This window comes from Miscanthus floridulus, chromosome 2, assembly GCF_019320115.1.
Source record: "Miscanthus floridulus cultivar M001 chromosome 2, ASM1932011v1, whole genome shotgun sequence".
Classification (NCBI taxonomy): domain Eukaryota; kingdom Viridiplantae; phylum Streptophyta; class Magnoliopsida; order Poales; family Poaceae; genus Miscanthus; species Miscanthus floridulus.
In genome coordinates, this window is record NC_089581.1 from 173,569,966 (window position 1) to 173,582,624 (window position 12,659).

The window sequence follows — 12,659 nt, forward strand, 5'->3', positions numbered from 1 at the left end:
AGCAGCGCCAGCGCATAGTGGGCGGTGGACCAGCGCGCTGCCGATGCAGACCTCACCTCACCTCACCCGCGTCCGGCAACGTCGCGCGGGCGCGGCACGTGAGATCCACACCCCACACCGCACCCGCGCTCCCTAACGGCTATATTCCACCCGTCCCCCACCAAAACCCCCGCGTTTAAATCCGCAGCGATCTCCCGCCGCTCTCCTCCCCGCATCCCACCCCCACCACTCGACCCGGCCCTTCCCTCCGCGCTCGCCGGCCGACGCACTGCTTGCTCTCATCTCCATCCAGCACCTGTCTCCTGCCACTGCCAGCCATCGATGGCGACGCCACCGCAGAAGCAGCAGGCGCCGCCGCCGCAGCAGCAGGTGTCGGTGCAGCACGTGGGCAGGGCGTCCTCGGACGAGCTCCTCCGCAAGTTCGCGGACCCGGACGCGCGCCGCCCCGCCGCCACCCCGCCGCGCCGCAGCCTCGCGCTGCGCCGCAAGCGCTCGTCCCGCCGCGTGGCGTCGGGGCTCTCGGCGCGGGACTCCGACGCGGCGGCGGCGGCCGCGGGCTTCACGGGGGTGGAGCTGGCGGCGCCCAAGCGGCGGCGGAGCATCGGTGGGTCCGCCGACTGGAGGGCCGGCCTGCTCCTTCCGACCTCCACGCCCGCCGCCTCCGCAAGGAAGGCCCAGGCACGCCGCGTGCGCGCCGACGACGCCGCGGGCATCGGCCTCCTCCTCGCCGCGCTGGAGCGGGTGTGTGTTTCAGATTTCTCCTTTCTCTGTTTTTTCCTCTTTGCATTGGGCATTGGCTGATTCTGGATTGCTTTGCCGTGCGTTCGCAGACGTGGAGGAAGACGGTGGCGGGGGCGTCGAAGATGTTCGTGGAGAGGCACCGGACCAACCACGTCCTGCTCATCAGCGACATGGTCTGAGCACACAGACCCGGCCACGCATGCAAGCCGGCTGGCACTTCCTCTCTCGTCGAGCTCTCTGCTTGGATTGATTGCCGAAAAGTTTAATTCGTTGGATTGACCATTCGTTTAAGAATTATATTAGGTAGCAGAATAAATTGGCAGAGAACAATGTGGGCTCAACTTTGCTAGCTTTGTGCAGTGCTGGTTCCTCATTCCCTGCCACTTGCCAGTGTGATTTTCCTTGTGTTAGTTTCTGATTTTTTTTCTGTGATGACGAGTCATCGTGTCTGTGACCACGTTGTAAATTGAAGTTTGCAAACTATGTTACCAGTGTTGTGTTGTGCTAAGAAATGGATCTACACACCTCTTACATACACCATTCAGTGTACTGTTTAATATTTTACTTCTCTTATTATTGAGAATAGTGTGCACCACCCTGGTCAGTCAGTAATGGGCCTTTTTAATTATTGGGCTCGGATCTTATACCAAATAATGGGCCTCGTGGGCTCAGTCCACATATTGTGTTCTTACATTTCGGCCTTGTTCTGGAGTACCCAGGTTGACTAGTGCAGTATGAAACTTGTTTATCTTCAACTCTTGATAGTTGATACCCAAATTTATACCTGAGGATGAACAGCAAACACACTGCCCGGAAAACTCATGCAGTGACGCGATCCTTGCGTCCACAGCGCAAAGGACACCCACCAGAGATGCAAAGATATTGTAGTTTCAATCTCCGACGGCATAACGGCGTTGCTTTTGCTTTGCAGCTTAGATTGTGCGTCAGAAAGGCGCTTTAGGTTCTTTATTGAGCCTGTTCGTTGGTTGGTTTCTGGGTTTATAAGCTCGACTGGTGCTGGTTTGTTGTGAGAGAAAAATACTGTTGACTGGCTGATAAGTTCTGGCTGAAACCGACCAGCGAACATGCTGATTATCACTTATGCCTTCTCTTTTTTCAGAACACGGAGCAGGATCATCCTCCTCATCCGCCTTTTAATCCGTCTCTTCGAGGTGCGAGCGCTTGCTTTTTGTCTTCTCTAGCATCTTCGCACGAGCTTTCACTAGCTGATTTAACACGACTAGTTCCGAAAGGCCGAGGCAGATTACCCTGCACTCAGCAAAGAGCTAGCAAAGCCCCTTCACTAAGCAAAACATGCATGGCTCATCAGTTCTACAGCCAACCATTTATTCTGAGCACAAAGACTCAAAGTCGTCTTTCCCTGGGTGTGGTGTGGGGTCTCTCTCTGTACATTGGCCGCACTGATCCATCGGTGAACCTGACTTGTGGATTGGTAAGGATCGTGACACCTGGAATAAAAATCTGAGTCGCCACCTAAAGCAAAGCAATAAACGAAGTCGGGATCGAGCCGTAGCTCGAGTGGCAACGCTGTAGGTGGTGCAGCGGCCGGTCATGGGTTCGAGCTCGATTTATGATCCTCATCGGGGTTTTCCCCCATTTTTAACAGGTGCAGCCTCTCTCGCGTGGAACTACAAAGGAATAGCAGCATGTCCGTAGTTTCGGTGATCGCAGGACACGATCGACACGATTCTAGAATCTAGGTATAGTTGTAGGGAGAAACGAAGTCGGACATGTCGGTTCGTCCCTATGGCTACACTAATCCACACATGACAAGATTATTATAGAATACAGATACCACTTATAATAAGTAGCTTTCGCCAAAGTTACATGCAGTTGGCGCACTCGATCGTCCGAACAGGACCGGACGATCCTGGTGGTAGTCCGAGAAAAATCATTGCTTCCTTCCGGCCGGCTGGCCATTGGGACACGGGGTTCCACACCGAAAGAGCCACCCGATTTGGCGTTTCACCACCGGACGGCACACTGGCCATGCTACAATGCAAGCATGTCGGATCGCGGAAGGCGGCTGGTCACGTTGCGCGAGCGTGAGGCGGCACCGCCGGACTGACAGCGCGGGCCGGCCGCCGGAGACAGACGCCTCGCCGCTCTCTCGCAGCTTTGACGTCGCGTCGGGCGAAGCTGAGCCTTGCCTATCCTCCCCAGTCCCCACCCAACCCACCGGAAATGGCAGCGGGTCCCGACGTCCCGTCTTTGGGCGGGCCGGTCGACGTCTCCTGATCCGCGATCCCTCCCCTCGGCTTCTGCAAGCAAAGCAAGGCTGGCCGACGCTTTGCAGCGGTTACTAGAGACCCTGGCCGGTGGAGTCAACCGGAATGATTCCTGGACACGTGACGTGACGCACATTAGCACCCCACCCCTTCGATGCCATCCATGCATCCGCACCGATGCTCCGTGGCTCCTCTGCACGGGCGCCGCAGCGTGGACGACCATGCCATGCCCACGAGTTCGCGAATCACAGATCCATCGCCGCAGCATGGACGGCTGATATAACGGTATTGAGGGGCCGGGTGTTATACGGAAGTTGATGTACAGTTGTGCACCGCTCGCATCACGCATAGAATTATTTTTTCGATTCCTGGTGCTTTCTCCTCCACGGAGGGTCAGCTTATTTTTACCCTGCTCGCTTAAGCTTACTGGGCACTACTTTTCAGTCATGAAATAGTATTTTACTTTTACAACAGTTTAGCATAAATATCAGCATAAGCCAAATTTCAGCATAAGTTGATGTTACATCACTCGCATCGTACGTACGGCCGGACTCTTGATTAAAGTTTAGATTCTACGGAACATATTCTATTCTGTGTTCTTGCCGAACGGAGAGTTTATTATAATCTTGTTAGGTGTTTATTACCGGGTCGAAATCATGAGTGTGATGCCTTCGTGTATGGACAAGTCCTAGGCATGCATCTACTAAGCTGACGAAACAAGTGTCACATTCACGATTGAATTTTGCAGCACCAAGTCATTGTTGGTCGTACATACCGAGAACCCGAGCGAGAGCAGTCTGGCATAATTCCACTGGCAGGTACCGGAGAGACGCTATTCGATCGATCGAGAACGAAGACTCTTCTGGATAAGTACCTGTTTGGAGCTTTGGACAGCAAAAGATTTGATCCAGCACACCTCCCCAACTAAAACAAATTGCAGAAAACATACACAGACAATTACTAGTATATACTAGCACGTATGCCTCTGTGTTATAACAGAATGTACACCCTTGTTGCGTGGTCACTTGACGTCTTGTGGTCGAAGATTTATATAATAGTCACATCATTTTGTTCCAATATGTATTAAAATCATAATCCATTACGTCATTGCACACTCAAATGAGCGCAGTTGTGTAACTCTTATGAGTGCGGTTGTGAGTCTAGATCAAATACACATCAAAAGATTGGCGAAGACACTTTGAAAATATACGGAATAATCAGTTCGCTTTTTATATGAGAATATGGTATGAATAGATTATATAGATATAGACAGAGGATTAGCAAACTAGCCGTGGGACAAGGAACCTGTCTATTCATGTCCGATCTTTTGCCTTGGGACCCTATACATGGATCGGAGCTATTATATGGAGTCTGCTGCCTGCATGAAGTGTTACAGTAGACTGTTCATTGGTACCGATCATAGCGTGATGAATGGCAGTACTAAAACGATAAGCTTGTACTCCGAGATTTTTTTTTTGGTTGAACGCGAATAATGTAATGCTCCAGTAACATATATAAGTACATACATTCCATTCCACATTGAAAGACAGGGGGAGCAGAAGTGGACTCGAGATGCGTCGCCAAGGGTAGTTTTATCCATCCGAGCAATCGGCGGCCGAATTGAAGCGACCTGATCGTGAGTCGTGACCCTAGCTACCGGTGGTTGATTATTTCAGTGCTTCTTCAGGTCCCCAAAAGGAGCTTGGGCCTCGTTCACTTTGCAAAAAAAAGTAAATCCGATGAATAGTACCACTTTCGTCTTATTTGGTAAATATTGTCCAATCATGGACCAACTAGGCTCAAAAGATTCATCTCGTGATTTCCAACTAAACTGTGTAATTAGTTATTTTTTACCTACATTTAATACTCCAAGCGGCTAAAAATTGATGTGATGGAGAGAGAAAAAAAACTTAGAATTTGGATGGCATCTAAACAAGGCCTTGCGATGATAAGAATGTGATGCGCAATAATGCAACAGAGAAAGACTCCGCGGGTCCATTCCAGCCTTAATTGTGACAGGATTTGCTAAAAGGGACTGACGATCCAGCAGGGCGGAGGAGACTTCCTTGTTGGTTTCAACCAGCCCAAACCAGCCAGCCAACAGTGTTTTTCTCTCACAATAAACCAGCACCAGCCAGCCCAAACCAGCCCAGAAACCAACCAACGAACAAGCCGTTTGGGTCTTCGTCGTCCTGTCCGGGGCGAAGTTGCCACCTCATGCAGGCCGTCCGTGCCAGTTCTGGTACTGTTCTACAAGTCGTTGGTGACTTCTTTTACAGCTAGCTTGACTGACTTGCATAGCCATAGCGCAAAGCACACACATCGCGGTCGCCGTCCAGAAGTTATATCGGCACCTTTCTTTCTGGCGCGCGCTTAGCCCATTCATCACGACGCTTCTCTGCATGATGACGAAGCAATAAATCATTTTCGTTAATTTCCGTGTGTGTCATCGGCAGCTCATCTTCAGCGGTCCATTCTGTTGCTCACCGAGCAAATTGGGCGGTTAGGCTAGCTGCACACGGCTCTGAACCAAAGGAACGGAACGGATAGCGATACATACTATACGAGCACAACATTAAAACCTCCTCAGGTTCATCAGTTATATGATGATGATGATGGTAACGTGCCCTGCAGCTGCCGTGCGCTGTGCCGGTCCGGGTGCGCTGCGCACCGTGCCCTCGCAGATCGCGGAGGACGCTATCGCGAGGCGCCCCGATCGCTGGCCGACGACGCGAAGCCCACCCGGCCACCCGCCTTTTCACGCGCGCCTCCGCCGAAACCGCCGCGCGCACGCACCCCGCCAGTCCACGGCCTCGCAGTCTCCAGTCTCCTCTGCAGCTCTGCTCCTGCAGAGGTCCAGTGGCAGGGGACGGTAAATAGAGCCCAGTTTCCGGCCCGGATCCCCACCCCCGCAGTACCCCACACCACACCGCAACGGCCAACACCGCTTCGCCTCGACCGCGACGATCACCTCCTCCGCGCGGAGGTAACCCCTGGCTAGCTCGCCGCCGCCCCTCCAGAAGCTCCCGCCGCGGGTTTCCTGCGCGTCGGCTGCCGTACACGTCGGTCGCGGTGGTTTTCGCTCGAGAGTTCCGGCGGGTTGGTGGGCGCGCTTCCCGTGTGTCCACGACTCCGCGTGCGCGAGGTGCGGAAACCGCTCCTCCCTCGCCTTGACTCTCATTACTGTTGTCGCGGAAGGTTCTAGCTAGTTCGGTTCCCCCCTCATCCTCTGCCTTGCTGCGTTGCGAGGTACTGACGGAAACGGAATCATCCTGTTTGATCCAACGTAGTCTGAGTGTCTGACTGACACATGGTTCCGTGGTGTTCCGCGGACCGCGGTGCCAAGCACGACTTTGCGGCTCTTTCTATGCAACAATGGGATTGGGACGGGGCTTCTGAATTTTCTCAACTGAATAGGCGCGATTGTGCTCGTAGGTTGGTTTGGGTCGTGTACTCGTGTTATGCGACGAGGCTCAAGTTCTAGAAGCTTCTACCAACCTAGTAGTACCTTTTGTTTTTTGTCGGGTGGGCAGATGACTGCTGTGTACAGTTGCTTTATTGGTGTCTCTGATCATGTTGCCAGGTTATTGAGCGCTGCATCCACGCGCCACCAAAAGCTCTGTGCTGGATTTCTGAATCTCTGCCTAGCTTCAAAACGGGCCTCCATTCCAGGGGGTTGGTTGAAGTGCCTGACTTGATTCGTCTCAGCATCATCAAATTGTTGTACCGAGTGACAGCAAGGTACCACACACATTTCTGTCCTTTACTGATTACAGACTTACAGTGCGTTCTGAAACCATTTCACATGCTGAATTCACCTCAAGGTTTAGGGTGGTGACTGCAAGCCATCAAGATGTCGTCCTTGTCACGGACGCTGTCTCGGGGAGGGCCGATGCAGACTGCTGTGAACTTTGGTGAGCCCATGTTTGACAGTGAGGTGGTGCCGTCGTCGCTTGTTGAGATTGCGCCCATCCTCCGTGTTGCCAATGAGGTTGAGACGGCCAACCCTCGCGTCGCCTATCTCTGTACGTATCCTTCTCTGTTTCACTTCCACCTGTGGGACACTACAATTTTCACAAATAAAAACCCATTAAAAGAACATGGTTAAAAATGTTATCCTACATACTGTTTTCAGTCATATTAATTAATGTGTATATCTGCAATAATTGATAGGCCGGTTCTATGCATTCGAAAAGGCTCACAGGTTAGATCCGACTTCAAGTGGTCGTGGTGTCCGACAGTTCAAGACAGCTCTTCTACAGCGGCTTGAAAGGGTACGAGTTTGAAATAGTGCTTCTAGTCAGTGGCGGTTTGCATCTATGTTCATTCTGTAATTGTCACATCTGCACTACCAATCTGCCTCTGTGTGTTTCTGTGCTAATAATGGCACTGTTTCCATGAACCATGATCTTGCAAATGAATTTTTTATTGTGTTGACAACAGTTACTTGAAATACCGTCTCATTGGAAAATCTGGAAAGTTAAAAATGTCTGGTTTCGGTATTATAAAGCAAAAATCTATGTGATGTTTAGCCAACTGTATAGTTCCTTGTCAAAAAAAAAGGGAACTTTTTATCTAATATACATTTATTACCTCCTGATTATTGCTTTGTTAGGAGAATGAGCCCACCTTGATGGGAAGGGGGCAAAAGAGTGATGCACGGGAAATACAGACCTTCTATCATCACTACTACAAGAAATATATTCAAGCACTTCAGAATGCTTCCGACCAATTGGATCGGTATGCATGCTATGTTCCCCTTAATTCCATATTCTCCTTGTCCATCAATGTTGTTGCTGAGGGATTTACTTCATTCATGCAGTGCCCAACTAACCAAAGCCTACCAGACTGCTGCTGATCTGTTTGAAGTTTTAAAAGCAGTTACACAACAACATGCTGTTGAAGTTGACCATGAGGTATAGCATAGTAATCAACCAACTTTTGCTTCCCTTTGCAGTTTTTGCAGTTCAACAATAAGTAATATGGATACTGCCCCTGTGTAAGTGATAGTCATTACAGTCTTACAGATTTTATATGTCTTTATTAGATCTTGGAAGCTGCTGATAAGGTTAAAGAGAAAACAAAGATCTATCTCCCTTTTAACATTCTCCCTCTTGATCCAGACAGTGGCAATCAGGCAATCATGAAATTTCCTGAGGTTATTTTTGGTACTCTTTCCTCTTTGTCATAGTTATTATCCTATCAATTTAAGGATGAACAAATGAAGTACCTTTTGTTTTGTCAACCTCTAAGATCGAAGCTGCTGCTTCTGCTCTTCGCAATACAAGAGGTCTTCCATGGCCTCAAACTTATGAGCATAAAGTTAATGAGGACCTCTTGGATTGGCTGCAAGCTATGTTTGGCTTTCAGGAAAGGCAATCTATATTTTTTGTTGGTTATTGTATGATTTATATTGTTTATGTTGGCTTTAGCCAATTTACTTTCTGTTCTTTAATATTTTGTCAACTTCTGACATGCAGACAGATAGTGTTTCAAATCAGAGGGAACATTTGATTTTACTTCTTGCTAACATACATATACGAAGAAATCCGAAGACTGATCAACAATCCAAGGTTTTGTTCTGTAAATATTCAACCACTAAGTTGATCTGGTTTAAAAATTCTTACTTTTCTTCTTGTTTCACAACATTTATGTTTTTTTTGTTCCTGTTGATGTTCTTTTTATTTTCTCTGAAACTTACCACTTCCTTTTACATGATTCTTGTTGCAGTTGGATGACAATGCACTGAATGATGTGATGAAAAGATTGCTTAAGAATTACAAGAAATGGTGCAAATATCTTGGTCGCAAGAGCAGCCTTTGGTGACTGTCTTAACGACCTCTTGCCATCTTATGTACTTGCACTGCTTTGGTTGTTTGTTTGCACTTGTGCTGCTTTGCCATCCTAAGAATTAGTGCAAAAGCATGTTATATTATGTTATGTTGTATTATATAAGTATCTATAGTACAATAAAAATATAATAAGCGTCGACAAAACCCAGCGAAAAGGGTTACAGCCCTCACAAGCATAAGAAAAAAATTAAGGTTACAAAGATGCAACCAGTCCTGTCCAACATAGTAGGAAAGAAAAGAATAAGAAAGCTGACCTAAAGACCTTGGATATGACATTAACATTTCCTTGCGAAGCTCATTTCCAGTAAAGAAGGGAAATTTTCCATGTAGTATATGCTGTTGGTGGATGTTGAAAAAAATGCGTTGATTCTTCTGAAGCAAAATTTACAATGTGCAAGAGCAAACAATTTGCTGAAGCATGATTTTGCCACTGTAGCATCCTGTGCAATATGGCAAACAATATCTAGTGGTATGAGATGGTTTTTTTCTTATGTTATTGAACCTCTGCTTCATGAACTGAATTTCTATAACTAAGCAAGGATGCAATTTTTTAATAGACATAATGCACATATCTGATATACTTATGTGCTCGTGTTTTTGTCATAGTTAATATCCTATCAACTTTTTTTTTTGCGTGGGTAATATCCTATCAACTATTCCCTCCATTTCAAATTATAAGATGTTTTGGCTTTTCTAGATACATAGCTTTTGTTATGCACTTAGTACACTATGTCTACATACATGATAAAAGCAATGTATCTAGAAAAGTCAAAACGTCTTATAATTTGGAACGGAGGGAGTAGTTGATAATGAAGCTTAGGAATGATGCCGACTCTACCATGTGGGTATTACATGTATAGTGTTGTGTCTGTATATCTCTTTGTATAAGGGCCTCTATGCTATGCATAAGTGCCCATGTATATGTTTGGGCCTTTTCCCATCTGGAAAGTAGAGTTTGATCCTTCCTAACAGTGGGAATATGAATATGCAAATACTGGATTTGTATTGAGCCTCGCGGGCTGTTCGGTGGCTTGAATCTCTAGCAATCCTAGAAATAGTGATGGAAATTAATCATATCCTATCCTACCACAACAACGGGATCCTTCAGATCTGTTTTTCTTTCTTTCTTGTCTCCTCTCTCTATGTTTTCTGTCATCCTAGGCACTTCGTGTGCTGGTCTGTTTCCTGTTTTTTTTTGTACTATACTTCTGTGGGTTGTTTCCCCTCTTAATGATACCCATGCATAGCACGTTCTTTAAAAAATGTGCTTTATATCATCAAAAGTTAGCTCATTCTAACGCATAGTGAAGGTTGTTTTAAAGTACTCTTTTGGGGCATAAGCATTAGTTGTTTTTGTCTGTCATTGATTAACAAGTAGGAAAATTAAGCACTAATACCAAATACTAAAGTTGAAAACCAAAGTAGTACTATCTCTAAAAAAAGGAAGTAAAACCTGTTGTAGTACATTGCTTTATCCCTTCCCATTGTTTATTCTTTGTTCCGTCTTACTTGATAACAGGTTGCCAACAATTCAGCAGGAGATGCAACAACGAAAATTACTGTATATGGGTTTGTACCTTCTCATTTGGGGTGAAGCTGCAAACTTGCGATTTATGCCAGAATGCATTTGCTACATATATCACCATGTATGATCTGAACAAAATATGAACTCCCTTACATTAATTCATTTTTTCTTTCTTAAATAAATAAGCATATTAAGATCAATACGTAAGAAAAGTTCCTTGGAATGAATAGTTAACTTTCGAACACTTGAGCAGCATCAACTAGATGTGTTCATTCATGTAACTAATTTGGTAAGTATGATCATTTGAAAGTTAGCTAATATTAAAACTTTGGCACAATCTACTGTAACTATGCGCTATGCGGTCTATTATGTGCAGACATAATAGACCCTATCGAGTTAATAGACCCTATCGAGTTTTATGCAAAAACTTAATATTGTATCCATGGAACGCTCTCAGAGTTCAATAGGTGAATTAAGAAGGCTACGAATTTGTTCTTAAGAAAAATGCATGAGTCATACATTTGTTTTGCAAGTACTTGTCTTGGATGTTAAAAGCATAGCAAGGATGGTCCTGACAGTTCTGGTTATTGTCATAGATGGCATTTGAAATGTATGTTATGTTAGCTGGAAATGTCAGTGCCTTGACGGGTGAATATGTGAAGCCGGCCTATGGTGGTGAGAAAGAAGCCTTTCTGAAGAAAGTTGTTACACCGATTTACCATACCATAGCAAAGGTGGTTTGCTCTCAGCTCTTGACTGTTATTCAATTGCATCGCTTGAGCTTTATGCTTCTTCCGGTACTGAATTTCAGTTTTTCACTACAACTTTCAGGAAGCTGAAAGGAGCAAAAGAGAGAAAGGGAATCATTCTGAGTGGAGAAACTATGATGATCTTAATGAGTACTTCTGGTACTAGTTTTTTCTTAGTCTATTTGCTTCCTCTCTAGATTTTATATTGTTAAATTTCAGGTCTGCTGACTGCTTTCAGCTTGGTTGGCCTATGCGAGCTGATGCTGACTTCTTTTGTCAACCTGATGAAAGAAATGAAGTGAGTTGGATTATGTTTTTTATCTTAGGAATTTAGCATATATCTTCATGGTATGCTCGTGTTTTTGTTGGGTTAGCAACATTTAATGTAATGAGCTGTTCAGAGCACAAGGATCAGCAAACAGAAGGGAAAGGTCAACTTCGTTGAACTACGTTCATTTTGGCACATATTCAGAAGTTTTGACAGACTGTGGACCTTCTTTATTTTAGCTCTTCAGGTATTTATTTATATTCATCTTGTTCTGCAATAACATTTGCTGCATTATTTTGGACATTTGAAGGCTTAAGTGCATTTTATTAATAAATACTCTACAGGAAGGTACTTAACATCTTAGCTGGATGTTATATAGCTAATCTATTATTTAAGGTTTTTAATCTATGTTTTGATTGTTTCATGTAGGTTATGATAATTCTCGCTTGGGATGGAGGTTCACTAGCCAGTATTTTTGATTATGCTGTTTTCAAGAAGGTTTTGAGTATCTTTATCACTTCTGCTATACTAAATCTTGGACAAGGTTTGTAAACTTGGCATTGATCTGGTAAAGTGTCTTGATGTTCCCCAGTTATATTGTTTTTGGAACCTCCTTTGGAGAAAACATTCTATTTTTCTTAGTCAGGGTTATTTTTCATAATTTATTTTTTTTAAGAGTTTGACATATTATATGTGTGCTTTGCCATGCCGATAAGGTATCAGATGAAAGCCCACATGGGATGATAGGCATTTATACTATGCCATATTACATACACAAATCCATTATTGTTGGTTCTGATATCCTTTGTACTACATGCATTTGCATATTAGGCTGAAGAACCATAGAAGATTCAACATTCTTATCATTTTCCGAACTTTGTTCTTTAGTGTTGTAGCATCTTGGGAATATATTTAAAACCCACAAACTGGCAAGAACGTTACAATAGTAATTACAACATTGTTAGTCCTGGTTGACAAGTCACTTTTTTGTTTTTGCTTATCTCAGCCTTTTGTCAGCTTGTCACTCTAGTAGATAATCATGGTGGTAATAAGATAATAAGATGAAGATTTTCTGTAATTATTAAAATATATAGAACACAAATTTTTATTTGCCCGAGCTAGTAGTGAAGTAATAAGATCTTTCACTGAACATAAACCTGTTGTACCATCCTGCCATAATTATTACACAGTGTTCGAAATCAGCTCTGTTTTGAATAACTCCCTCTGTTATTTACAGCTACACTTGATATTATCTTTAATTGGAAGGCCAGGAGA

The 12,659-nt window shown here is 45.1% G+C and overlaps 2 protein-coding genes across 2 annotated transcripts in view; both read left to right on the top strand.

Annotated features, from left to right (window-relative positions):
* The first annotated feature begins 234 nt into the window (after nucleotides 1-234).
* Nucleotides 235-1,240, top strand: LOC136540722 (uncharacterized). Its single transcript, XM_066532736.1, has 2 exons — nucleotides 235-741; nucleotides 831-1,240. Exons 1-2 carry the CDS (start codon nucleotides 322-324, stop codon nucleotides 918-920), a joined length of 510 nt encoding a protein of 169 aa, XP_066388833.1. The 5' UTR covers nucleotides 235-321; the 3' UTR covers nucleotides 921-1,240.
* A 4,372-nt stretch (nucleotides 1,241-5,612) lies between these two features.
* The window catches only part of LOC136537473 (callose synthase 3-like), a 7,656-nt gene continuing 609 nt past the window's right edge, over nucleotides 5,613-12,659 (top strand). The window contains exons 1-17 of the mRNA XM_066529435.1: nucleotides 5,613-6,135; nucleotides 6,574-6,731; nucleotides 6,815-7,015; nucleotides 7,164-7,264; nucleotides 7,606-7,730; nucleotides 7,813-7,906; nucleotides 8,038-8,148; nucleotides 8,244-8,357; nucleotides 8,468-8,563; nucleotides 8,721-8,812; nucleotides 10,362-10,488; nucleotides 10,964-11,101; nucleotides 11,199-11,275; nucleotides 11,336-11,414; nucleotides 11,518-11,631; nucleotides 11,814-11,928; nucleotides 12,622-12,658. Of these exons, the coding sequence (XP_066385532.1) occupies nucleotides 6,844-7,015; nucleotides 7,164-7,264; nucleotides 7,606-7,730; nucleotides 7,813-7,906; nucleotides 8,038-8,148; nucleotides 8,244-8,357; nucleotides 8,468-8,563; nucleotides 8,721-8,812; nucleotides 10,362-10,488; nucleotides 10,964-11,101; nucleotides 11,199-11,275; nucleotides 11,336-11,414; nucleotides 11,518-11,631; nucleotides 11,814-11,928; nucleotides 12,622-12,658 (1,592 nt within the window). The 5' untranslated portion in view covers nucleotides 5,613-6,135; nucleotides 6,574-6,731; nucleotides 6,815-6,843. The remainder of the gene's footprint in view (nucleotides 6,136-6,573; nucleotides 6,732-6,814; nucleotides 7,016-7,163; nucleotides 7,265-7,605; nucleotides 7,731-7,812; nucleotides 7,907-8,037; nucleotides 8,149-8,243; nucleotides 8,358-8,467; nucleotides 8,564-8,720; nucleotides 8,813-10,361; nucleotides 10,489-10,963; nucleotides 11,102-11,198; nucleotides 11,276-11,335; nucleotides 11,415-11,517; nucleotides 11,632-11,813; nucleotides 11,929-12,621; nucleotide 12,659) is intronic.

Bases quoted from the DNA above. Each gene is read 5' to 3' on its own strand.
- LOC136540722 (XM_066532736.1), top strand. From the start codon at position 322: ATGGCGACGCCACCGCAGAAGCAGCAGGCGCCGCCGCCGCAGCAGCAG. The intron at 742-830 runs GTGTGTGTTTCA...GTGCGTTCGCAG, and splicing joins TCCTCGCCGCGCTGGAGCGG to ACGTGGAGGAAGACGGTGGC.